Below are 25,251 nucleotides of genomic sequence, written 5' to 3'. Positions count from 1 at the left end.
TTCCCTTAGAATACAGCCCTTACATGAGCTGCTGTAGAGCCATGCAATAGTAGAGAGAATCCTAAAGAGCAGCATTACCTCATTATTTTTGTTCTGGCCACTGAGTTCTTTTGTGAAGGATACACTTCCTACTACTGCTGGGAGCTGGGAGAGCAGAAATAATAAGATGCTCACCTTGTTAGCCAAGGATTAGGCCCAAGCAGTATATATTTAATTAGACTTTAAAGAGCTTATTTCAATGTTAGGAGATGCACTCCTTCCCTGTTGCTGCCGCCTCAATAGAATTGTTTCAGTAAGCGTTCTGTTTATCAAGAGAAAGGATAGTGTTTTCAGACATTGTGAGTACTCAGTTTTTGTTTGCAGTTAGATTAAGAAGAGGAAAGTTGACCCAAAGCTCTTGTAGAGGTCATCTAATCTCTTTGGTTGAGAAGATCTGTCCTCCCACAGACACACCTTCAGCATTATAAGGGAATACCTCTTCCTGATGACAAGCTCTCTTGACAGGGATACCTGAAACTTGGTCATTCCAGAAGCAGCATCTTCTATTACAAAAATTTAAGACATACATGAGAAATTAGAGTGCTGCTTGCACACCTTTGGACTGCTACTTACCCACAAGATCCAAGGCATTCACAATGAGCATTAGTGAAGACGACGTGGAGAAGTTTCTTGATGGCAACCCTGCTTTTGCCAAGCAGTACTTTGAGAAGAAACTAAAAACAGAGTCCTGGGATAACAATGAGAGCGAAATACTTTTTGAGTTGATCCAAGACATGCAAGAAAGCATCAACATGGAGAAAGTTGTTTTCAAGACCTTGAGAAGAATCAGGTCCCTTATTCATGCTGATCGCTGTAGTCTTTTCATGTATAGGCAGAGAAATGGAACTCCTGAACTGGCAACAAGGCTTTTCAACATCCAAGAGGGAAGTACTCTGGAGGAATGCCTGGTCTCTCCAGACTGCGAGATTGTCTATCCGTTGGACATAGGCATTGTGGGCCATGTTGCTCAGACCAAAAAAACCATGAACATCAAGGATGTCCACGAGGTATGTTTGCCTTTTATTCATTTTCTGGGTAGAAGAGAGGCTCACAGGGGTCAAGAGGCAGCAGCACACCTCAGTGCTTGTGATGTAGTAGCTGTGTATTGGAAACAAGTAGCAAGTCTGAAAGTTGCTTCCAATTTCATTAGTGGAGTGAGGTGAAACTAAGCACATTGATTACACTAGGTCTTACTGCCTGCAAACAGGGCACTGCTACACCTTGTCTGTCTAATTAAAAAAAAAATCACTTCTAGTCCAGTGGAGGAGAGTGAGGCAGCCAGTGCACTGAATGCACATGGAATTTTCCATACAATTTTATATTCTACGAGGAAGGGGCAAAGACAAAGAAATCCTTTACAGTGAGTCCAAAGACAGTTTTCCATCACGAAAGACCTTTGAAAATCAAAGCTGTGATGAAGATTTAGTTAAGGGCATTTAGAGGCATTATTATCAATCAGAGGGAGTGGACCGCAGAGCAGGTGCGTTAATGGCAATCTGTGTATGGGTGATCTTCATCAGAAGCAGCAAGAAACACGCTTTGACCAAAAAAAGTCTTTCAGCAAAAACTGCCATCTGCAATATCCGGAGGGATCTGAGGGATTTTAATGTTTTATGTTTATGCTTTCATGACAGTATTTACTTCCCATACTTCTGGTTCAATCATGTAAACCTGGGTGGCTGGAATAAGAATCTGCTTGTTCTAATCATAGATATAAAACTAAAATCCATGTGACCCAAATATGGCATTTGGGATTACTCCATCTATTGTTTGCTAGTTACAAAGAGGCCATCTGTTTATTCATTCATTTGTTGCTCAATGCAGGCATAGCCCAACCCTCCAGCAAAACCTTCCTTGTCTTCCACGGAACACACTGAGACACTCTTTTGGTTCTGCAACCTGTTTGGTTTTTTTTTGCTGGGGGTATTGTTGGTGTTGGGGGAAGCATCAGAATGTGACTTAAACTTTTTAAAGTTGTTTGGTTTCTGATGTTTCTCCAAATATATGGAAGGCTTTCCGTGCTGTGAGATAAGTGCTGCACTCCAACCCTAGTGCTTTTAGACATTGCCATAAGACAATTCCTTTGAAGAAGACCCAGAGACAAAATAAATGCTTGGTCTACCCCATTTGGCAGAAAAGGCCAACAGAGGGGAAGGTATGGGCAGAAGATGCATTAGGGAGTGATCATTCTTTCTGGTGCAACCTTCTGAATATGATCAGAGCTGTGTGGCTTTTTCTAACCCAAATAGAAGAACTAATAGCTGACAAGCTATTCACCCGAGCAGGGAGAAGATCCTTTGTCAGCAAGACCATCCCTGCAATCCCCCGTGGCAGGTGATGACGGTATCAGTATGGCCCTGTGCAGGTGAAATCATTGGCCATCTGCTTTCTCTATACTATCCTTTCTCTGCTTTCCAAGAGAAACTAGGGGTAGATGCTGCAAGCTGACAAGCTTCACAGTAAAAGCAGATGAAAAATGAGGGTGAGTGAACTTGCCAGTCACTGCACTGGTTTATACACTGTGGCTGTGCAGTGCTACCTGGCTCTACCCACTCTGCAGTGCTAACAAGAAGTCAGAGGAAAGGACGGAGGAGGTACTGTGAAGAACGTCATTGATCTGAGAGTGACCAGTGGAGAGCCCCCTTGTTCTGAGAGAGTTTGACATGTTAAAGCTTATGGTTTGCAAGATCTTTACAGAAAGTTAAAAGTGTACATGTGGCAGTCAAGAGCCACAGCTTCTGCTCTTGATATTAGCTTTATCATCTGTACATTGTCCAATTTTCTGCTAATTCATTGCTTTTCCTGAGTAATTTTTAAGCAAAATTTTTTTAGGCAGCTTACTTCAAGGGGCTGTGCTTTGACTTGATTTCAAGACTACACATGTTGTGGAAAACGCTTATTTGTAAATTCTCTATTAAACAGTGTGCCCAGTTCAGCGCATTTGTTGACGAGCTCACCGACTACACTACAAAAAACATCCTTGCAACACCCATCTTGAATGGCAAAGATTTGGTTGCAGTCATTGTGGCTATAAATAAACTGAATGGCCCACACTTCACCAGCTCTGATGAAACAGTAAGTGGTAGTAGATGAGTTCCTATCAAACAGCTGTTACTTCTGTCATGTAACAGAGATTCTTTTATGCTAGTGATGTCTGCTCTAGTGGGGCTCCACTGGTGTGCATTTCCCTAAAGAGCACTCACACCCTCATAGAAGAGGCTCATAATGAGGATACTTATCTCAGATCTTTCAGGGAAAGTACAGTGGGATAAGCCTCATGTCATGGCAGTGCAAAGCAAAGCATTTATCCTGGGAAATTACCTTGATGCTTGTAAAGCAGTGTTATGCAATACTGTACACATGAGGTTGATACTGCATTCAATTCAATCTCACAATTTGCCTTTTCAGCTCTTTCTGAAGTATCTGAATTTTGCATCCTTGAACCTGAAAATTTATCACTTGAGTTATCTTCACAACTGTGAGACTCGTAGGGGCCAGGTAAGAGTGAAAATGCAGATTGACTATCTCAAAATCAAATGAATACATTCTTCTGTTTTAAAAGGTGATTTTGATTTTCTTCAGAGATTTGTTCCTGAAGAGCAGAAAGGAAAAGATGCCCTCAGCTGTTTTGAGATACTGATCCTTTCCCTAGAGTCCTTCATTACTCTGCTGCTATTGGTGAAACTGCAGGACCTGATGCAGTGGCACCAGTTTCAGCAGGACTGACCTCTAGATGTTTTGTTGACTTGAGGCTGTGAAACGCTCTTGGATCACTTAATCACTTCAGACAGCAGCACCAAGACATTTTCTGAAACACTTAGGAATGTGGTATTTTTTCCTTATCTGCTCATTAAAAAGTGTTATTGGATTTCCTCTTAGAGGCAGTAAAATGGTTGCCATCTGCCTGTTGTATTGGCCTCCACCAGTAGAAAAGAACTTATATTAAGGGTTTAGGATATTCTGGATTGAAGTAATTCAGGCACTATTCTTTTCCATTACTTGGGGTACAATAGAATTCTCAGATTTATTAGTATAGATGTGAATCCTTGCAACCACTTTGTGCAGCAGATATTGGTTATCACTGAAGAGGACCTGGAATTGTACCTGTGTTTCATGGCAGCCATGCTGTATTCTCCACTGGGATTCCCATGGAGAAATGCCTCTCTTAGCAAAATGGATGCAGAATGAAAGTTTATTTTGAAGCTTTGGGACAGCACTTATACTTTCTAATTCATTATGCTTTGCCTAATTTTTTTCACTTAACAAAACATGAATGATATTCCAGTGATACAGCCACCAGCAATGGTGAATAGTTAACTAAAGTAGAACTGGCAAAGGTTTATTCCCATTGAGAGCTTAGCAGTAGGACTAGTCAGGATAAAAAAGGGGCTAGAAGACAAAATGGGGTCCCAAAAAGTGGAAGGCCTAATGCTTCTGGTCTGGGACTGAACCCAGGAGTCCTGTGTTCATATATTAGTGCTGTCTGAGCAGGTCCCACAGAAAGGGAGGAAAGCAACAATGAGATGCAGGACACACTGCTCTAGTTCTGCCAACAGCTCAGTTGTCAAACCTCTGATTAATATAGGTCTTCAGGGCTTTGTGAAAGTTATTACAGTTCATTGTGTTAGAAATTAAAGTACTGAAGTACAGAGTGAGCAAATGACATTCTCAAAAGTGGTCTAGGATTTTAATATTGCAAATCCCAACAGCAAAGACTGGGTGATACCGTGGGTAAAATGGCTTGTGCAAAGACAGTTCAGTCTGCTTGCGCTCAGATACTGTGTAAGAGTCTTACTAGAAGACCATGTAATACATTTTGACCAAATTCTTTGCAAGATTCCTTGACTTAGATATTTTTCAGCTGTTTCTCTCAGTCCTTCTCACTGGGCTTGTGGCTTTCAGCATTACCTATTGCATGCTGTAAAGTGCCAAAAAGCTAAACTGCTGCTCATTTTCATTTGTTTGTATGACAACACCACTACCCTGTTTGAGGGATGCCGTTATTGAATGACTCAGACTTCATACAAGTGGCAGAGTTGTCCCAATTTATGGATTAGAAACAGACCAGTGCATCTCAGAATTGCTCAAAAGACATCTACTAGTGCCCAGTGAAGAGGTGAGACACTTTTTCTGACTGTGGCCATGCAACAGTATTTCTTGGACAAAGCACAGGTCCAGTCTGCTTCAGGTTGCAGCTCTCAGTGCTTCTGAAGCACAGCTCCTCATACCTCCTGGGCTCGGAAAGCCAGGCACACACCTTGGATACAGGCACACATGCATTAGCTAAGCTAAGCAAGAGTGTGGGTGCCTTCCTTATCATTTCAGAGCAATATCTGTGTAACGTCTGCTTTTACAAATGAAAGGGCCTAATAGCAACAGCTTTCTTAAAGGTACATCTGTAGGCCAGAAGATGAGGAAAAGGATCATGGGCCGATGTACACAAAAAACAGCTGCTCAAAGTCTTTGAGGAAAGTGTTAATTCAGCTATTTCAAGCACGAGCCTCTGGAATTTGCAACGTTTTTGGTGTTAACCGGTTTTGGATGCAAGATTTTACTAATGGGTGCAAAATTTAAGTGGGGACAGCTCTTTGCCTGACACTACTACTTTTTTGTGCTGTGTTGGTAACGTTTGACTTCTGTATAACACTATGATGACCTGACTCTTCCTCCATAGTAATTCCCAGTGTGAACAAGCAGTGTAGGTTTTCTGCACTTTTCGGGGACTGTAACCCAACATTTGGGAAGCACATCTCTCTGAGAAAGGCTGTGCTTACATTTTGATTTTCTCCCGCAGGTGCTGTTGTGGTCAGCTAATAAGGTTTTTGAGGAACTGACGGACATTGAGAGGCAGTTCCACAAAGCCTTTTATACAGTGCGGGCGTACCTGAACTGTGACCGGTACTCAGTCGGTCTCCTGGACATGACAAAGGAGAAGGTGAGCGTTCACATATGTGCTGTGCATCTTTCGGATTGCTGCTATCCCCTGAGGGGTGATGCATGGAGATAAGATTTACCGAGGCAGTGAAAGTTGGAGCTAACTTTGAGCCATTATTCTCACTTTGGTTGGCATTCTTTTATTGTGCAAAGATTAAGATAATGGGCTAACTAAAACAGGAAAGGCGAAGAGTTTATCACTGGAATGAGACTGTCTGAGACTGGGAATACATAGGAGGGGAAGATGTGTCTGAGTCTGGCAATCCTGGTCAAAGCCTGCAGCACAAACAAAACCTCACAAAGTCTGTGGGTATCGGAAGTGTAGTGAGACACCTGTGGAAACCCCCATCAACAAAGCAGCCATCTTCCTCAAGGACTCATTCATGCTCACAATATCCAGGTTTTTAGATGAAATTTGGCTTCACGAAAACAAGCTGACAGAATTGAAGTTACCTCTGATTTGGTCTGATTGTTTGCAAACTTTATGTGAGGGTTACACAGCATCCTTGCCAGTGGAGCCCTGTTTGTCCCACTGTCAGGCTGCCTGTCTTGTTGACAGAGCTCTTGTAGCATATTGTCTTGTGAAGAGGAGTGTTAAAAGATGGTTAGTGTAAGATAAAGGCACTTTGATCAACATTATGATGTAGCCTAACAGAATAAAAAGCAAGAGAAGTATTTCACTTCTTCAATCTGGCAAGTAGTAGGTCAGCCTATAGTCACACTCTGGAAAACGAAGAACATAAGAGCATTGTCATAGCTGTTTGCTGTGAGTACAGCCAGTACTCACTGTTCACCGAATGAAGTGTATAGTCAGTGTGTGATCATATGCAGCCATATAAATGCACCTGACACTTCCAGATTTGGATATTTGGGTATCATTCTGCTGCCTAGTATTGAATTAGTTTTATTGTTTCCTGCCTTGCTTACACAACTCCAAACCCAGCATGGTAGAGCAATAGTTTGAGGCTCAAGACAGAATGCACTTTCCTACTCTAAAAATACTTTTTAAATTTTAAAACCAGGAATTTTTTGACCTGTGGCCAGTCCTGTTGGGAGAAGTACCCCCCTACTCAGGACCTCGAACCCCAGATGGCAGGGTATGTGAAAACAAGATTTCTTTAACTTTGTCTTGTCCGGATGCATTGCCTCACCAGTCATTTTAATGCCACTCTTTTTTTCACTTGTAGGAAATAGTCTTTTACAAGGTCATTGATTATATATTACATGGAAAAGAAGACATTAAAGTCATCCCGTAAGTGCCCAGTCCCTGTATGCTAGGTACTGACACAGGGTGTAGCTAAAAGCAAGGTTCCCCATAGTTTAAAGACATCCATGTGGAGAAATGCAAAGGACTGATAGAAGACCGAGACTCAGAATGTAAGTTGGTGCTTCCACTCACATTTCTGTGGGGTAAAGATTTCCTCAAGGGCATTGGGATCCTGACTTGGAAGTCAGGCTCCAAAATCCACTGCAACCAGTGTTTGCTTTCGGCTGCAGAAGTGAGCTTCCTTGATTGCCTGCAGGTTTCCTCTCTCCTTGCCAAGCTGAGGCATCACTCCCCTACATGCCTTTCCTGTGTCAGTGGGTGAGCCCCACCCAGGATGCCCTTGTGTTGAGGCTTCCTTGCTTCTCTCCCATCCTTCTATCCCTGACCCTATCTTAAGGCTACCGCTAGCCTTTTCTCCCCTCCTGACACGCTGGGACTCCCTCTCTTTGAGAACTGTCCTCTCTTCTTGCCACTGAATTTCTCAGAGAAGCCTTGGGCATCTTAGTGAAACCTGACATTAGAGGGGTTTTGCCCATTTCTTGTAACATTGCTTCACATTGGTGTATGTGCTGCAAAAAAGGCCCCCATTTCTTGGGTACAGCAGTGTTCAAAATTCAGGCTGGCAGACATCCTTAGCCAAGAATCTCCTTTTATCTTTCTCTGTGTTGAAGGTCTGAAACATGGCCCTCACTCTCAGGAGCGACTTTTTATTAAGTCTCTGCAAACTGATACTTTATCAGTCATTTTGTCTTGAATCCTTGAAGGGAAAGTGTTTACTTATGTGGAAAATTTTTGCCTGTGCACATGGATCCTTTGAAAGTGACAGGACCATTTATGGACTGGGGGTTCCAGGCCTAAACCTGGATTACGCAATCAGCTGAACACACTTCAGCTCCATGATCTTTCTTTAGTAAATGTATGTCTTTAATTTCCCTTATACCTTTTTCTTCCATTAGAAATCCTACCCCGGATCACTGGGCACTAGTAACTGGACTGCCAACGTATGTGGCTGAAAGTGGATTTGTAAGTACTTAACCTAGGATTCATCAAGTCTTTCTGAGATGAATAATACCCATGCTGCTTTCTCAGCAATTCAGTCCTTTGTTTTGGCAGTTAAACTTCTCGTTGCCCATATTGTAATACTTTTTCTTTTGTGTGATCCCCTAGATCTGCAACATTATGAATGCTGCTGCAGATGAGATGTTTAACTTTCAGGTATTGTGAAAACTTCCAGTTCTATCAAGGATTCAACATTTTTTTGCAGAAATGTAATGTAGAGTCAATATTATGCATATAAATACTTTTTTCGTTTGTAGTCCTAATGTAAAACTGGAGTGCTCATTTATTTAGAAAACATATTAAGTACATGATGTCTTTCTGCTTGCTGTTGCTTCAAGGAAGGTCCTCTAGATGAATCAGGATGGACAATCAAAAACGTTCTCTCCATGCCAATAGTGAATAAAAGGGAAGAAATTGTTGGCGTTGTCACATTTTATAACAGAAAAGATGGGAAACCATTTGATGAACAGGATGAAACCCTCATGGAGGTATAGTTTTTTGCTGGAAGAAATTCATGTGGTTGAAGAGGTCACTATTGCTCCATGTACACCCGCAAAGCATCCCAAGTGTTTTGCAGCTAAGTGGGTACCTTTGTTGCTTAGAGAGGTGTTATACATAGGCTTGAAAATTTTGGGTTGTACACCTAGCCATGAGCAGCTGCTGTGTGCCAACACAACCATTCTCACCTGTGTTTGCATACCTGACCACTGGCTCTCACTGGCTGGGCAAGTGAAAAAATTACACAGAAACTGTCTGTGTAGGTAGGATACAAAGGGAAGCCAGCTATTGAATCTACCAACAGCGGCTGTGACTAAGGGCCTTGCTGTTTAGAAATGTTCCTTTGCTAGTTTCAATGAAATATAAGTATTTAGCTCTTGGCATCTGTTATCAATCAGGACATTTCCTGAAATAGACATTTATTATCAAACAAAAAGACTGTGGAAAAAAAATCCATTTGAATTGGCCATTGGACAGCAAACAAGTTGAAAGCAAGCACAGGATGTGAGTAAATACATGTGAGACATGTTGAGACCACCTTGCTCTCCTTTGATATGAGGGTTCCTGACCTGCTGTCACCATTGTGACAGAAACCTTTCCACAGGCATGGAGACACACAGAAATAGTCTTCTGTACCCTGAACTGGACAGAGGGTCCTTCAGTCTCCACAGCATGGATGCTCTCAAGGCTTGGGCAGATTCAACAGCTGGGGAGCTGCTTTGCTGAGGAGGAAGTCGCAGCTGGGAGCAAAGACATGGTTGCTCATTGCTGGGATTGTGGCCAAAGTCGAGCTTGCATTTCTTTAAAAATGTATCATACAGTGTCATAAGGCTGTGTCTTTGAGGAACAGATGTTATGGCTATTTCACTCTTGCCTTCTCTTCCCTCACCAAGTCCTTGACGCAGTTCCTGGGTTGGTCTGTACTCAACACAGACACATATGATAAGATGAACAAGTTGGAGAACCGTAAGGACATTGCTCAGGACATGGTGCTCTACCACGTGAAATGTGACAAGGATGAAATCCAGGAAATTCTGGTAATGCCTCTCAACGTGAAACACACACCCAAGTACTGACCTGGCCCATGAGTTGTGGCACAGATACAGGTCTCCCATTTCACAGAAATGCTGCCAGCCACCACGACGCGGCAGCAGCACCTGGGCCCTAGTAACAGCACAGGGGCAGACAAAGCCTTTCTTTTTGTTCTGTGGTCTGCCCTCCACCTTGGCATACTGTGCCACTATGTTCTTTCTAATTTCCTCAGCAAAGCCAGCCTTGGAGGTGGGCTTGAATGAGTGCTACTCAGGGCAGGGCTGTAGGGGTGGAACAGAAACTGATTTATTCTTCAAAACATTCTTAGTGCTGAGGATGTGAAATTAGAGGACCCAGTGGCAACACTGGGGAACATTTGCAAGTAAGGGAAACACAAAACAAAATTGAGGAGAGGGAGAACACTACCAGGAAAAATATGCTGAAAGACAAGAAACTGAAGTAAGGTCCAGGAAAGAAGCACAATTTGAATATGAGAGCTGCCCTAGATTGCCCCAAAGCTGCCCAGTGCAAAGTCCAGTGGAGTTCAGTTGTCTGCTTAACACACCCATGCTCTTTGCAGCCAACACGAGAAAAGCTGGGGAAGGAACCAAATGAGTGTGACGAAGAGGAGCTGGCAAGCATTCTGGTAAGAACAATGCACTGCTGAAAAGAACAGCCCGGGCAAACAAATATTGCCTGCATAGATGTAGGGAGGAATTCCCAGTGCTGGCATGCTGATCCCTGGTGAAAGGTAAAGGCAAAGCATACCCTGCCCTCCTCTGCTCCACGAGTTTGAGATTATCATTATTATGTCTCAGCAAGTGCCTTCCACAGCTCCTGGTGAGTCCCTGCTCTCTGCCACTTTATCTCAAGGGGTTCAAAGTCCATCTGGAAACACGTCAGCCACCTTGGCTTGTCACACATTTTGATCTTCAGAGTAATTAAGGAAGGCTGTAAGTCTTCTCCCATTCTGAGTCTTCAAATTATATCAAATCAAGTGCTTAACAGGAAACAAACAATATTTCCTGCACTTAACCAAAATTGCCCTCCCTCTTCCTCCACTTAATGGGGTTATCATGAAAAGCTTAATATCAATCCATTTCTGTGTTATGTTCTAGAAGAAAAGCAGCATCTGACTGATATATTTTTATTTAGCAAAGCTTAGGAATGACATAAGTAGAACAGCAATAAACCTGCCCACCTCTCTTACAGAAAGAAGAACTCCCGGGGCCCACTAAGTTTGAAATCTATGAGTTCAGGTTCTCTGATTTTGACTGCACCGAGCTAGAGCTGGTGAAATGTGGCATTCAGATGTACTACGAGCTTGGCGTGGTGAAAAAGTTCCAGATCCCGCAGGAGGTAGGAGCTGGAAAAAGCTAGGATCTCCTGTCTTAGATGTACAGCAGACTCACCCATGCTGGTGCTGGGACTGAGGTTCCCGTGCGTACCCAGCCCAGCTCAGAGAGCAGCCACAGAACTGGGTTCATGGGGACTTGCCGGGAGGGGGTCACTGTCCTGAGCCCCCTCACCCTGCTGAGGGCAGGAACGGTCTCTCATGTGGGACTGGAGCATAAAGCTGGCCTCTTCTGCTCTCTTCTGCTCTCTTCTGCTCCTCGCTGCCTGCCACAGGAGCAGGTTTGCTATGAGGTCTGTATGGATGGGTGGTGGCCCCTGAAAAAGATTGCTTGCACTTTCTGTATCCAGTGCCACTCACAGCTGCAGTGTAAAAACACATCCCAGCAGCAACACGGGGAGTTCCCACCTGTGTGCCTGTTTCCTTTGCCAGAGTGTGTACCCTGCAGCTTTCAGCCAGCATGTGCTGAAACCCGCTCTGCCAAGTCCCTCTGTTTTTCATTCCCATGCAAACATGGATGTGCCTTCATTTGGCGCAGTTGGCACCAATTTGTCGATGGGAATGGTGTGGCCTTGTGGGAACAAGGACCCCATAAGCCCTGACTTGGGAACTCACGACTTCTGCAGTCCAAAACCCTACAGGAATTGTGAAACTGGTGTTCCAGCAGCTCCGTGCTCCCCAAGGGATTTCTCTGCACATCACGTGAAGTCGATTTCCATCTAGTGGGATCTGGCGGTAATTGCAGGAAGAGTTTACACCCTGGAAAAGCAGGATCGCAACTGAGGGGGAAGTGAATGATAGTTAACTCTGTGCTTCTTACATGTAGAATGTCAGTGTCAAAAATACTCAAAATATCTACTCCGGAACAACTAACCCCTGGAACAGGTGTGAAAAGCAGTAATTCTCACGGTTGAGATTTTAAGAAATGAATACTCATTCATAAATAATTTGCTCTTTAATGAGAAAACCTGCATAGCTACAAGAGGTAGTACACATGGCGAAGTAGACTGCAGAGGGAAAAAAACATTTCTCTGTTTAGTGCCCTATATTGTAATTCTTTAGGTGATATAAATGTCATTCATCTCTACATCTATGGATCCATATCTCTTGAAGAGAGGTATCAGTATTAATACATCACAAGACAAAAGGAAAAATCTTATGACTGAGAACTTAGAGAAACATAACCATTCAATAAATTCACAAAAAGTAAGATGAAATTGCTTTTTCTTTAGGCAGAGCTGATTCTTGTTCACCACATAGGCATCTCTTTGGTTTTATTTTTCTTACCAAAAAAAAAAAAAAAGACAGAGAGAGAGAGATTAGAAAACAGCTACATTTTAGTATCCCCTTTTGCTCTCGACTAGGCTTTATTCTAACAACATTGTCAGGGTAGCCTGATGGTATTACAGCTTCTGATCCTTTTCTGGGCCCACCTGGCTGGTTTGAGCCTCATCCATGATTTCTGTACATGACCCTTATGGCTAGATAAACAGGCAGCAGCATCATCACCCACACTAACATCCTCTTCCCCTCTGGCAGGTTCTGGTAAGGTTTGTGTACTCCGTCAGCAAAGGCTACCGGAAGATAACTTACCACAACTGGCGCCATGGCTTCAATGTTGCACAGACCATGTTCACACTCCTGATGGTAAGGTGACACCGCCACGGTTAATTCTGTGGCACAGCTTCACTTACAGCAGGTCTTCTGCTGCACCTGGGAATTATGCAGGGCTCCCTTTGAAACTCCCTTTTGGTGTAGGAAAAAGGTTTGTCACTCCTAGCACAGGTCCTGCTAAACAAGGTCTCCATTTGCCTGAAGTGACAGTCACTACATTACATGTGAAGAAATCTTTGGTCAATATTGGCCAATGAATGGAGAGCTTTAATTCTCATAGACGCAGATGTGTATGGTGTTGAATAGACTCCAGATTAAATCCTTCTGCAGAATAGAGGAGAGAGACTACAGGACTTCCATTCTTCCAATAGATTCTGACAGTAAGAGCCAGACTGAAGTCAGCTGGCTGGGATGGACACAACCTTATGCTTTGCATTTCCACCCAGGACAGACACAGGTACAAGTCTATTGCCAGTGTGAACACAGAGAGTGCCATTTCTCACAGGTCCCCAGGGCAACAGATACCTCAACAAGAAAAACAGGTGTCAGACTGCTGCTCCACACCAGGGACTGATCAGCCAGGAACCAGTGAAGATGGTCACATCTGCTCACACATCTGCTCACACATCTGGCAGCAGACTTATGCCTACCACCCCTGGACAATCCTTTGGGTGATTCAGCTTGACAGCCACACTGACCTGAAAGAAGCAGAGCCTTTTCACAAAGTACTTTGTGTGCAGTGTCTGGGAGGGGCACTTATGACAGCCTGGGTGAATCCTAGGGCACAAGGCTCCTACAGCAGTGGGTAGCCAACCCTACAGGTGTGCATCAAGCAGATAAACACTACAGATGTGCCTGCCTGGGTCTGAAATATTTTGTTCCCAGCTGATTCCCCATTCTAACCTAAGTGTACTGTGCATTGCATTTCTGTTCACAAATACTTTGAGTTGTCCTGGACTGTGCCAGGACATCCCCAGCACAGAGCAGTCACTGCTCAGTACCTTTTCCTGTTAGAGATGCTAACATACGGCATTTAAATTCTCTCCCTCCAGACTGGCAAACTGAAGCGTTACTACACAGACCTCGAAGCCCTTGCAATGGTAACTGCTGCTCTGTGCCACGATATTGACCACAGGGGAACCAACAACCTCTACCAAATGAAGTAAGCATTTTCTCACCACTTCAAACCATTTTCTGTTGCTCCTACTTGGCGTGGAATCAGGCTGTGATCACACCAAACTCCAGTACATCTCTGTTTAATACACAAAGGTGACAACCTTCTTTGACAAGTTACCTTGCTTTTCAGCTTGCTGCAGTGTTTGAGCTCATGCTTTGGCTGCTGGGGAAAATTCACGGTGCTCTCTGGGGCTTTCTTTACCTCCTAGCAAACCTCCTCTGGTTAAAGCGAAACTCTACATTACCATTACCGTGTGGAACAGGTGCAGAGCAGGCACTCAGTATCCTGAGCACTACAGGAGACTTAGGATGCCAATAGAAGCATCCTGGACGTAAGATGACCAGTTTTTCTGTATCTATGGAGAAAGCACCATGAATGGCATTGCCCTCACCACCTACAGAAACAAAGCACCTATGAGAATGCTGCTCTCAGTAGGCGGTCATTAGCTACAGATAAACAACTGCATAATTTTGTTGCCTAGTCAGGACTCTGTTGCTCACTTTAGGAAGTCAGATCACAGCTCTTCTGCAATGCTTGCTGGCTGTATTGTCTTACTTCCTGGAGCTTTGAAAAAACATTAAGTGAAGTTGGCTTGGGTTTTTGATACAAGAGGGCCTTGCTTTTCAGCTAGGAAGGTGTCCAAGGGTTGCAGGTTTTTCTGTTCCTATTACCAGATATCAACATGTAATTATTCAGGAATTATACTTACTTAGCTGAGTAATTACACTGCAGTCATAAAGAAGAGTTGGAGTGATATTTCCAGTTGGAAGACTGTTTTACACAGTGTCCAAAGAGTTATAAGCAACGTCACATAAGTCTTATTAGACTAAAGTCATTACCTACTAAAAAGTTCTACTCACAGGCCTTTTAAAAATAATTGAACTTATGTGTGTGACAGAAATTAAATACGAAATGAGACACTTCTTTTCAATTTTAAGTGCTGCACTAATATCTTCATTTTTTCCTTTATGCAACCAGATCTCAAAATCCTTTAGCTAAACTTCATGGATCTTCAATTTTAGAGAGACATCACTTGGAATTTGGAAAATTCTTGCTCTCTGAGGAGGTCGGTAATGAACAGTAGTATAAGGGCATGAATAATTTTCTTTTAGGGAGATTTTTCATTAACGACCGAGCTGTCAGCACAAGACCTTTCTCTGGTTTGGATGCCAACAAACTGCAACTGCTTCATTTCCTAAGGATTCTATGCTCGGCCAGGACCAAAGCACATAGGCTTCCTGAATGCATGACTTGGTTTCTTCAGAAGCTACATTGTTATCCCCATAGGAATACATTCAATACAGGGTTGTTCTCCTGTAGCCCCTCTGGCAGGACCAAGGCTAACACATTCCCACAGCTAACTTTCAATTTCAGGCAAATTTCCCCTGTAGCCAGGGGATGGGGTTTGTGTAGACGCTGTGTAACAACCTCCCCCTGTTCAGTGAACTAAAGGGGAAATGGCACCACACCATGAATGGGCTCACACCCTTTGCACCTGAGGGGACCAAGGTAAACAATTGAAAGAAAAAAAGTGAATATATTTGGGAAAGGGAGGTGGCCAGGAACTCATAACAACACAGAGCTTGGATTTTGCAACTCCCTTTCTTTTGCTTTTCAGTCACTGAATATATGTCAGAACCTCAACCGCAGACAGCACGAGCATGTGATTCACCTGATGGAAATTGCCATTATAGCAACAGACCTGGCACTCTACTTCAAGTAAGTTGGTCATGCACACTGTGTGTGAGAGGCAGAAAGCAGCTGGCCTTTTACAAAGGCCAAATGTGATGCTTTGCTCTGAAAGCCACCCACCAGTGCAGCAGTTCTCTTCATGGACACTGGCTCTAGGAGACTGCCCTTAATACTGACCTCAGAGCTGGTGGGAGAACTCAAATCATTCAAAAGAATTTTGAACTTCTGCTCAATTAAATCATATACATGACTTTTTAACCCTCTATTTCCAACAAGGGAGGGCTATGTGATCCCCTATGGGAAGAAATGTCAGGATTGTTTTGGCTTGTTTTTTTTTACCCAGCATTTCAGCTCTGAAAATACTCCTAGGTGGCAAATGGCCTGGCCAGAACTATACTAACTTCTCTGTGAGAGAGGCATGACACAAATAACAAGTAGTCCATCGTAGGTTAATGTCCAGCTCATAGTCTGTTTCACACCCAAGGGCCAAAAAAGCCAAAATCTTGGAGCAGTGCATGCTAACTTTCTGGGACATAAGACTGAAACTCAATGACATATAACTTTCTAATTAGCAAGGAGCTTTCAAAATGTGGTTTCAAAATACTGTGTCAAGACCAGAAACTGCTTCTGTGTTTTGCACTGCAGTATAATAACACTAAATTTAAACAGCCCAAAAGAGAGGAATTTGAGGGAGGTTGGAATAACCAGAACTCTTTCTGTGGAGATGCAATATCTGTTTGGCACCATCTATCTGTATAATACCATTTCCTCACCAGCTGGGAGCAAACTGGTCCTTGCCCTCCTTGGGCAAAGTGAACTGCAAGCAGAGGCTTGGTTGAGCTGACACAGGATTATTTATGTGAGAACACATGCACAAGTCACTTTGTGATATGGCCTGTTTTCTCTGCTAATATTGAAACATCGGGTTTCTTCAGATCTTACGCCACTCCAAACAAGGGTGTATTGTGTATAAACCATTCCTCAGAATTCTCTATATATATTTAGATCATATAAATAAGTCTAACAATGCTTGACTAAGTATATAAAGCCAGGTAGCTTTAAAAATACTCCGGCTAGCTCTAGGTTTCTGCAGTTTGCTTAACATTTAAGGAAAAATGCTTCTTGTACTGCCAGCTAAGGTGGAAGCATTTCTCAGCTGACATAGCTTGCAGTAGGTCATACTTTCAAGGACCTGCTCATGTCTCACCACTATACGTATTTTTAAGGCATTTACAATAGTTAAGAGACCAGATGATGGTTCTTGGTTTTGATGGGGGCTTCCTTGAGGACATAAAGTGTCAGGACAGCAACTACTGGAAACCCTTCTGGAAGGGTTACCAATATCAGGATCAGCCACCTGTATTTAACATATTTGTTTCCTTGTTTAATAGATTTTTCTTTTTTTCCTTTTTTTTTTTTTTTTTTTACCTTCCTCCCCTACCCCCCCAAAGAAAGAGAACAATGTTTCAAAAGATTGTGGATGAGTCTAAGACCTATGACAGTGTGACTGCCTGGACTGAGTATCTGTCTCTGGAGACAACAAAGAAAGAGGTTGTCATGTGAGTAGTTGGCTCTGGGGAAAGGTTAGTGATGTGGACACCTGATGAGAGTTCCACCACACACTTTGTGCTGCACTTAGTGCAAAGTCAGCGAGTGATACATTACTGGCCACTCAGATTTGATCTTCTGGAGAAGCAGGGAAAATTAAACAGGGGAAAAAAACCTTAAAGTGGTTCTTCATCCAAATAAGTGTCATGTTGGTCATATACTCCTAAGGAGATGCAGGATCCCTTCTGGTTATATACTCCTACCAGGTCACCCTGTAGGCCACAGACAGGGACATCCGATCCATTAGCTGTTCTTCCCAGTGGCAACGAATCTGAGTTGCACAATGCTGCTCTTGTGACCAGACAGACACTTTGCAGGATGAAGTGCTGCTACACTGGCGATGAAGTGCCCTCACAACCTCACCGCAGACTGCACTGCTACACACCCATGAGGGAGCCAAGGTGTTACTCTAAAGTCATGGAGTTCAGCTCAGCAATGACTAAAGAAGTAAATATCTTAGTGCCAGAAGCAAGTAGTTCCTCATCATAATTGCATTTTAAGCAAGAGAGCAACCTTTGATGATTGTTCCAGTCAGAACCAAGGCTGTTGCAGCAATACATCTTTTTTTGTCTATCAATTCACCAGGGGCCAGGGTAGACCTGATACAGTACTGAGGTGTGAGGGTCCTGAGCCTGAAAAAATAGGGAATAAATTAATTTCTTTCCTGTTTTTAGGGCCATGATGATGACTGCTTGTGACTTGTCGGCTATCACAAAACCTTGGGAAGTCCAGAGTAAGGTCAGGTGCTTGAAATCCTGTTAGATTTCTGTACTTATACTTCAAAGTAATGCAATTTCTAAGCTGCCTATAAGTTAAATCAAAGTCTCCTACCAAAATTACGAAAAGGAATAGCTATGGTTTTGATGGATTAACCAGTCTTTCAGATCGTAGTTGTGAGTTCCTCAAAAAATTCATGTTTACAAAAAAACCCCCCATCAAAACAAAAAGCAAAACAAACCTCCCAGTAATATAGATTTTTGGGTCACAGTGAGATTTTTTAGATATAACATATGCACTGGCTTTATTACAGCAATACCTACCTCCAGTTTGCTCAGTTGTTTGATTTCCTTAAGGAGTTCATTCCTGAACTGTACTTGAGTAATTGCTAAATAATAAACACTTGTGCCAGTTTGGTCAAATTTAGAAATATATCCTCTGAGAGAAGGCACAACCACCCCTCCCCCCACGAGGTTCAGGAAAAATAAATTTCCTAGAAGGAAATTGAAAGAGATAAAAACTATTTATTTAACAAACACACAGGAAAAGGATAATAATGCTAAATAATAAAACCCCTTGCCCTGCTGAGAGAAACCTGGGAAAATTTCAGAGTCCTTCCGCAGTCTCTCTCTCCCCCTTCTTGGAGCTGGGATTGGGTGGTGAGCCCACGTCCAGGGTCAAGGCCTTGGTGGAAAGTCCTCCCAATGTATTCTGATGTTGAAAGAGTCCAGCAGAGAGAAAAGGAAAAAAATGAATTCCCAGGAAAACAAAAGTTCAACTCTCCAAAGGAAAAAGAGCTGAGGAAAAAAAACTGCTGAAGGCTGGCTGGAAAGAAAAGCAAGTCGGGTGCTTCCCTTCCCTCCTGCTCTCCTGCTGCAGCTGAAAATAAAAGCCTCTATCTCTGTGTCTCCTTGAACAAGCTGCAAATTGCTTTGAAAAAGTTTTGCTCAGTTTTTCCTTCCCCCTCTCAGGCTCAGTTTAAAGGCATAGAAAGGTACAAAAATTAATTCCTGGGCATAGGGCAGTGATATGGGATACACATCATAAAGTCACCCCAAGACAACACTAAAATTTAAAGGAGGGTAAAAGAAATAAAGCCTACCTTCCTGTTCAGCATGAAGAAAAGACAACAGAAAAAAAAAAATAAAATAGACACCCACAAGGCGACCAGTAAGCAAATCCTAAAGAGGAATACATTGGAAATGTTTCTTAATAGATGAGGAGTGGACTAATGAGATCCAGTGCAACAGGACTGTCGAGTTGTCACTAGACAGGTGCAATCCTATTGCCACAGCTGCCCTTCCCAGGAGAAAGAGTGGGGCTATGGTTGGACTAGAAGAAACAGAAGGATTACAAGTGAGATTTGCTTCAGAATGGAGATGTGAAGTGCATCAAGTTACAAGGCTGAAGTTAGTGCTAACTTTTCTTTTTCCTTCTTTATCAATGTAGGTAGCTCTACTGGTGGCAGCTGAGTTCTGGGAGCAAGGAGATTTGGAAATAAGCGTCCTTCAGCAGCAGCCCATTGTAAGTACCGTGCAAGAACCAGGCAGTTCAATTCAGACAGCAAGCAGTGCTGCTCTGAACTACACACTTACCACAAGCAGTGCTGTTCTGACTGCTCTGTGTCTGCCTGAAATCACCATGCTTGCCAAAATCCAATAGAAAACTGTGTTCTGAGAAAGTGAAGAGCATCTCTGACTGTGCCCAGTGCCTCTTGTCCAGCTGTCCGTATAGTTAGATGGGTTCAGTAGCTGTGAACCATCAAAGGGTGACTAACCCCCTGGAGATTTTGTGCAGGTCCCTTACAGAAAAAGTGAAAAACTGAATAGACAGGTCACAGAAGAAAGAAGAGTTTCTAATAAAGAGAAAAACCACAAACACAGACTCCATAGAGTCAAGGAATTATTGATAAATGGAAGGGCATTTCTAACTTTTTTTTTTTAGATAAATTTGACATTGAAAGAACCAGGAGTTTTTCCTTGATGCGGCATCCACCTGTGTGGTTTGGGGGTTTTTTTAAAGTAGATTTTCATGCACCCCCTCTACCTACAGTGGCATCACAAATTATATAGTTATCAACAAGATCTTGTAGAAATATAATTTCTTGTTCAGTCATGTTTTAGAGTATTTAAAACCTCTTCAACGTTTTATAACATGAACCTTTTCTGGTATCTGTTTGGGAGGCACAAGGGAAAAACTTGTTGTTCTCCTCCCCATCCATAGATGCTTGAAATGCTGCCTCAAATTTCTGCTAAAATGGCAATAGAAATGAGCCCACTTCACTCCTCTGCAGCTGAGGAAGAGATCTGTGATGGACAGTCTTTAGGGTAGCATGACAAAAGTGCCAGGCTGACACAACAAGGCAGTTTTGGGGAGAAGATAGAGGTGTGTTTTTCAATTAAGTGGTCTCATAAATCATGGTGAATTTGTGTCCTCCCACAGCCCATGATGGACCGAAGGAAAGCTGCTGAGCTTCCAAAGCTTCAAGTGGGTTTCATTGACTTTGTGTGCACATTTGTCTATAAGGTAAGTAACGTGCACCCTTACACACCTCATCCTTATCAACAGGGGTTCAAATCCCAGGTGACTGAGTCCTGGTGCAGCAACATCACTCCTGGGGAGAGGGATATGTTGATGAGGGAACATCTGCCCTTTTCTGGGGCATTGCAACATGGTGCCTTTTTCTGCCATTAATGCTTTCTGCAAAGCATCAGCTTTGGATGCAAAGTGTCAGGGTCTATCCTGGGGTGTGATGGACAAGCATTCCCTCTGCATTGCATTGTACTGAGAGGTGTGTTTGGATTAGGAATTTTCCCGTTTCCATGAGGAAATTCAGCCTATGCTTGATGGGCTTCTGAACAACAGGAATGAGTGGAAGACTCGTGCTGATGAGTATGATGCAAAAATTAAAGCTCTGGAGGAAGAGAAGAAAAAAGAGGAAGAGAGAATGGCTGCAAAGAGAGGTCAGAAAAAGTAATTAGCTTTTCATTCGTAACTCAAAAACATGCTTATGAATACTCTCACAGATCTACAGCAAGCTTTGCTGAAACAGCAGAGTAAGACACCCAGAACAAGTTTCATATATTTGGCTCCACTGGCAAGGCTGAAGGCACCTTGCCTTCAAACCTGACACCATGACAGGTTGTCAAAAAGGCCACCAGCTTAAATTCCCAAACACTAGTATCTGAGAAACTAGTGAGAATACATTCAGCATGAATTCCCATGCACCTGAGGACAGCAGAATATCATTTGCTGTCCCTGGAAAACAGCAGGGAGACATCCCTTTGGACACAGGGGCTGTGGCTGAACTGCTGTCCCACAGGTCATGAAGCAGAAGCTAAGAAAAGTTAACACAGTCCTAGGAGAACACTTAAGAAATAATGGTTCATCCCATTTCTAGCCCGGATTAAGTACTACCTAGAAGCAAGCAGTCCTGGCAGTACCCAGTAGCAATTTATTTTGGTTGAACATGGTTTTCTTTTTTCTGTTGGCCCAGCCTGTGTTGTACTGAAATCCATCAGCTGTAGTGGGCTTTGGGTGAAAGCAGTGCAGAAAGGGAGAAGCAGAAGGTTCTCCTGGCCTCTCCCAAATGTCTGACCAAATATCTGCCACGACTGGGTGCTTTCACTCCCCAGAGACTGTATCTGAACTCTTCTTTTGTTACAAACTGGACCAAAATTCCAACAGCCCATGGTGTGGACATTGCTCAAATGACACAGTTTAGAAATTATTAGAGTTGTCTAGATGTTTTATTTCAGTTTAACTCACAGTAGTTAACTTAAAATATCAAAAGTAAGTGTTTTAACTACAATTTAGACAATTTCTGAAGAATTATTTCCTGAATAAGTAATTGATATTCAAGTAAGGAAGATTTTCACTAACTCCACAATACTCTTTCCAATACTCTTTCCAAGCACAATTACTTTGCAGCTCTAGGTAGGGCGCCATAGGCATGATCTACACCAATTACTGGATAACATAAAAGTTCTAAAAAACTCCTGCAATGACTGAGAAGGAAATTTATGACTGTGCCCCTAATTCTGTGTTTCTTTTTATATGGCAGGTGAAATAACATGTAATGGAGGAACAGCTCCAGCTTCCAGAACCTGTAGTATACTTTAGACCTACTATAACTGCAGTATATGCCACCCAAAATGAGAATGCTCACACTTAAAAACAAACAAAAAAAATCATGGCATACAAATATATTCCTGATTGGACTACTCTGGTAATTTATTAGGCTTGTGACCAACCAGGGAAGGGCTAGATCTTGTTTGCCTTAATTGCATCTCTTCCTGACGGTAAGGAGCCACTTCTGTCTTGTCTCCTGCCCTCCATTTAATGCACCTGCTATCAGATGGCATGTGGCAACTCAGAACAACATTTGGCCCAGTAAATCAGGTTGCAAGATTATGATTATTTCCCTGCATTTTTCCTGCAGGGAAACACTTCTTACCCCAAAGCTGATGGGGATAGTCCTGCTCTATACAACCCCATGAGACTGACAGTGAATGCAACCATAGCCTGCAGGGTAGGAAAACTGAAGAAGAGATATTTATCATTTATCATATCTAAGTCTGTATCTGTAAGGATATTAGAAAGAAATCTGAGGGTAAAGATAAAGCATGAAAACTGACCATAGTAAACTTTTGAACTGCTCTAAAATGTTACTATTCCATGTAAATCCAAGAAAAAATCAGACAGATAATAGCTCTGTATTCACTTCAAGAATCTGGATGGGTTGCTATCCCAAAGCTTGGAGCCATCCATGCAACACACAGTAGCTACCTTATTCAGGAGCAGGATCCACACTGTGTGCTAATTGAAGATTTGCTCTTTCACATGTCATTTAAAGAAGACAGTGTTATCATCACCCATTACAGTTCCTCATACAATTAACCAAGCAACCTGAGTTATGGCATCTCATAAATTTGTTCTGTTTTGCCTCTTAATACTAGTTATTTAAGACAATTGATCAGAACCAGCTGTCCTTCCTTTCCTCCTCCTGTTCTGAGATGTCTGGTTTTTAGATTATCCTCCAGACTTGTGACTCTTTTATTTCAGATGAATGTTATTTTTCATGTTTATTCATGCAAATATATTAGAACATTCAATCACACTCTTGTACTAGTAAACACACCCTTCTCAGCTCCTGCTTCCCCCCCCCCCCCCCCCCCCCCCCCCCTTCTCTTTCTTTTTTGAAACTGTTTGGAGATCTGTTTTGCTGGGGATTTTCTTCTTCTTCTATTACTCCTGCTACCTTCACGGCTTTACCCTTCAGTATATTGTTTTGCATTGCAAAAATACTGCAAGTAAAAGGAAAACTAGAGCTATGGTGGTATCTGGTGATCATTTATCTGTCTCGGTGTAGTAAGCAAGCTGTAATCTTCAATCACTATGCAGCAATTCTGTGAGAGGCAACTTATCTTTTGGGAAAACACAGAAACTTGTCCACTTGCATGAAAGCTAACATGCCACAGGTAGTGACTCCATGCTGTATGTCCCAGTTTCATTAAGAATCTTAGCATGTTAAGGGTTGGAAGGGACCTTCAAGGTCATCTAGTGGCAACCTCACTGCCATGGTCAGGGACACCTCTCAACAGATCAGGTTGCTCAAGACCTTATCCAACCTGGCTTTGATCAGGGTTTGGGGCATCCGCAGCCTCCCTGGGCAACCTGTTCCAGTGTCTCATCACCTTCGCAGGAAAGAATTTCTTCCCAATATTTAATGTAAATTTCTCTTCTTTCAGTTTGTATCCATTACTTCTTGCCCTGTCACTACAGTTCCTGACAAAGAGTCCCTCTCCAGCTTCCCTGTAGGACCCTTCAGATACTGCAAGGTTGCTAGGGGGTCTCCAACAGCCTTCTCTTCTCCAGGCTGAACAGCCCCAGCTTTCTCAGCCTGTCTAGGGGAGGTGCTCCAGTTCTCTTATCAAGATCGTCGCCTCCTCTGGACTTGCTCCTACAGTTCCATGTCCTTATTATGTTGGGGGCACTGGAACTGCTCACAGTACTCCAAGTGGGGTCTCACAAGAGCAGAGGACCATGTGGAAAGCTTTTATCACACAGCAGAAGAAGTCAAATAAGTTTGTTCTTCCATTTTTAAGTGGAAAAAATGCCACAAGTTTATTGCACAGTGGAGCGGTAAGCAGTGGGCTTTTGAAGATCACCACAAGACACTGTACACTTAAATGCTGAGAAAAGCTCCTCCTGTTCTCAAATGTTTTCTGGGAAATAAAACCTGGAGGCTAACCCTCCTGCTCCCTGCGCCCGATGTGAAGCACTCAGAGCACTGCAGGGTGCTCCAGCAGGGCTGCTCACACAAGGAGCATGGGGTGCCTGCCCAGCACACCCTGTGAGCTGTGGGTGGCTGTGCCCTGTCTGCCCACATGCACTTGGGTGCACAGCTTGTCCTCAAAGCCTCAGGGTGGCCATGCTGCCAGGTATTTCCAAAGGGGACCATGAATGCATGCATGCAGAGGGGTGTCCATGGACACTCAGAGTGGAGTACCAGTGCAGGAGGCTGTTTCTCAAGGGTGGACCCTTTCCATGGGAGCAGTGAATGTTTCTCACTGGAGGTATTGGCCAGTTAGATGCAGGTGAAACTTGGCATAGTTCCTCCTGCAGAGGTCTCCCTTTGCAACTGGGAGCTGACTGCCTGGATATATTAGACATGGAGAAAGAAAGGGCCAAGAGACAGATTTGTCCGCTGTTTTCCCAGGCGTGATGGACCGAACTTTGCTTGGGTGGGCTGGTTGTGCCACTTGCCATGATTACCTGGGACTGATGTCTTAAACAAAGTGTTTTCACATCAGATAGTGAAAAAGGCAGATAAGAAGCAGATCCTGCAGAGGTAGGGTAATGCTTTTTATCATGCCAATCTCCTTCCTTCTGGTGAGGCACAACCACATCTAACAATGTAAAACTCCCCCTCCAGCGGAGATATGGGGGTGTTCACACATAGGCCTGAGGTTATTCCTCTTTTCTGATAAGGCACAACTGGCAAAACTATGCAGTCACAAGAAGCAGGGCCAAACAGCTCTTGTGCCATTAGAAGGCAACATAAGCCATCAAAGACCCCTGAAGAACCACCCTGACTCATTTCCACAGTGTTGCATCAGACAGTGTAAAACCCCTCTCCAGGGGCAGTATCAGGCTGGTCCCACATAGGCTTGAACACATAACAACTCATCAAACTCTTTGTTGTGTGGGCCTCCACCCACAATGGATCAAAACTGCAACCATCAGAGTGATGACCAT

General features: G+C 43.2%; 1 protein-coding gene across 2 annotated transcripts; it reads left to right on the top strand.

The window, feature by feature from the left end:
- The first annotated feature begins 235 nt into the window (after window positions 1-235).
- On the top strand, window positions 236-23,320 carry PDE6B (phosphodiesterase 6B). Of its 2 annotated transcripts, none has more exons than XM_010400047.4 (22): window positions 236-1,046; window positions 2,962-3,114; window positions 3,448-3,537; window positions 5,834-5,974; window positions 6,996-7,070; window positions 7,161-7,225; window positions 8,197-8,263; window positions 8,408-8,455; window positions 8,638-8,787; window positions 9,691-9,834; window positions 10,410-10,475; window positions 11,042-11,188; window positions 12,723-12,830; window positions 13,850-13,959; window positions 14,953-15,040; window positions 15,593-15,693; window positions 17,118-17,225; window positions 17,949-18,012; window positions 19,441-19,515; window positions 20,434-20,517; window positions 20,798-20,964; window positions 22,055-23,320. In XM_010400047.4, the coding sequence occupies exons 1-22, from the start codon at window positions 636-638 to the stop codon at window positions 22,056-22,058; spliced, it is 2,466 nt and encodes an 821-aa protein (XP_010398349.1). In that variant the 5' UTR covers window positions 236-635; the 3' UTR covers window positions 22,059-23,320. The 2 variants fall into 2 exon arrangements, with proteins under 2 accessions (XP_010398349.1, XP_010398348.1); XM_010400046.4 differs by having other exon boundaries at window positions 237-1,046; window positions 20,798-20,954.
- Window positions 23,321-25,251: the final 1,931 nt, after the last annotated feature.

Source organism: Corvus cornix, chromosome Z (genome assembly GCF_000738735.6).
Source record: "Corvus cornix cornix isolate S_Up_H32 chromosome Z, ASM73873v5, whole genome shotgun sequence".
In the NCBI taxonomy this organism is placed as follows: Eukaryota; Metazoa; Chordata; class Aves; order Passeriformes; family Corvidae; genus Corvus; species Corvus cornix.
This window is presented reverse-complemented; position numbering and strand designations above follow the sequence as displayed.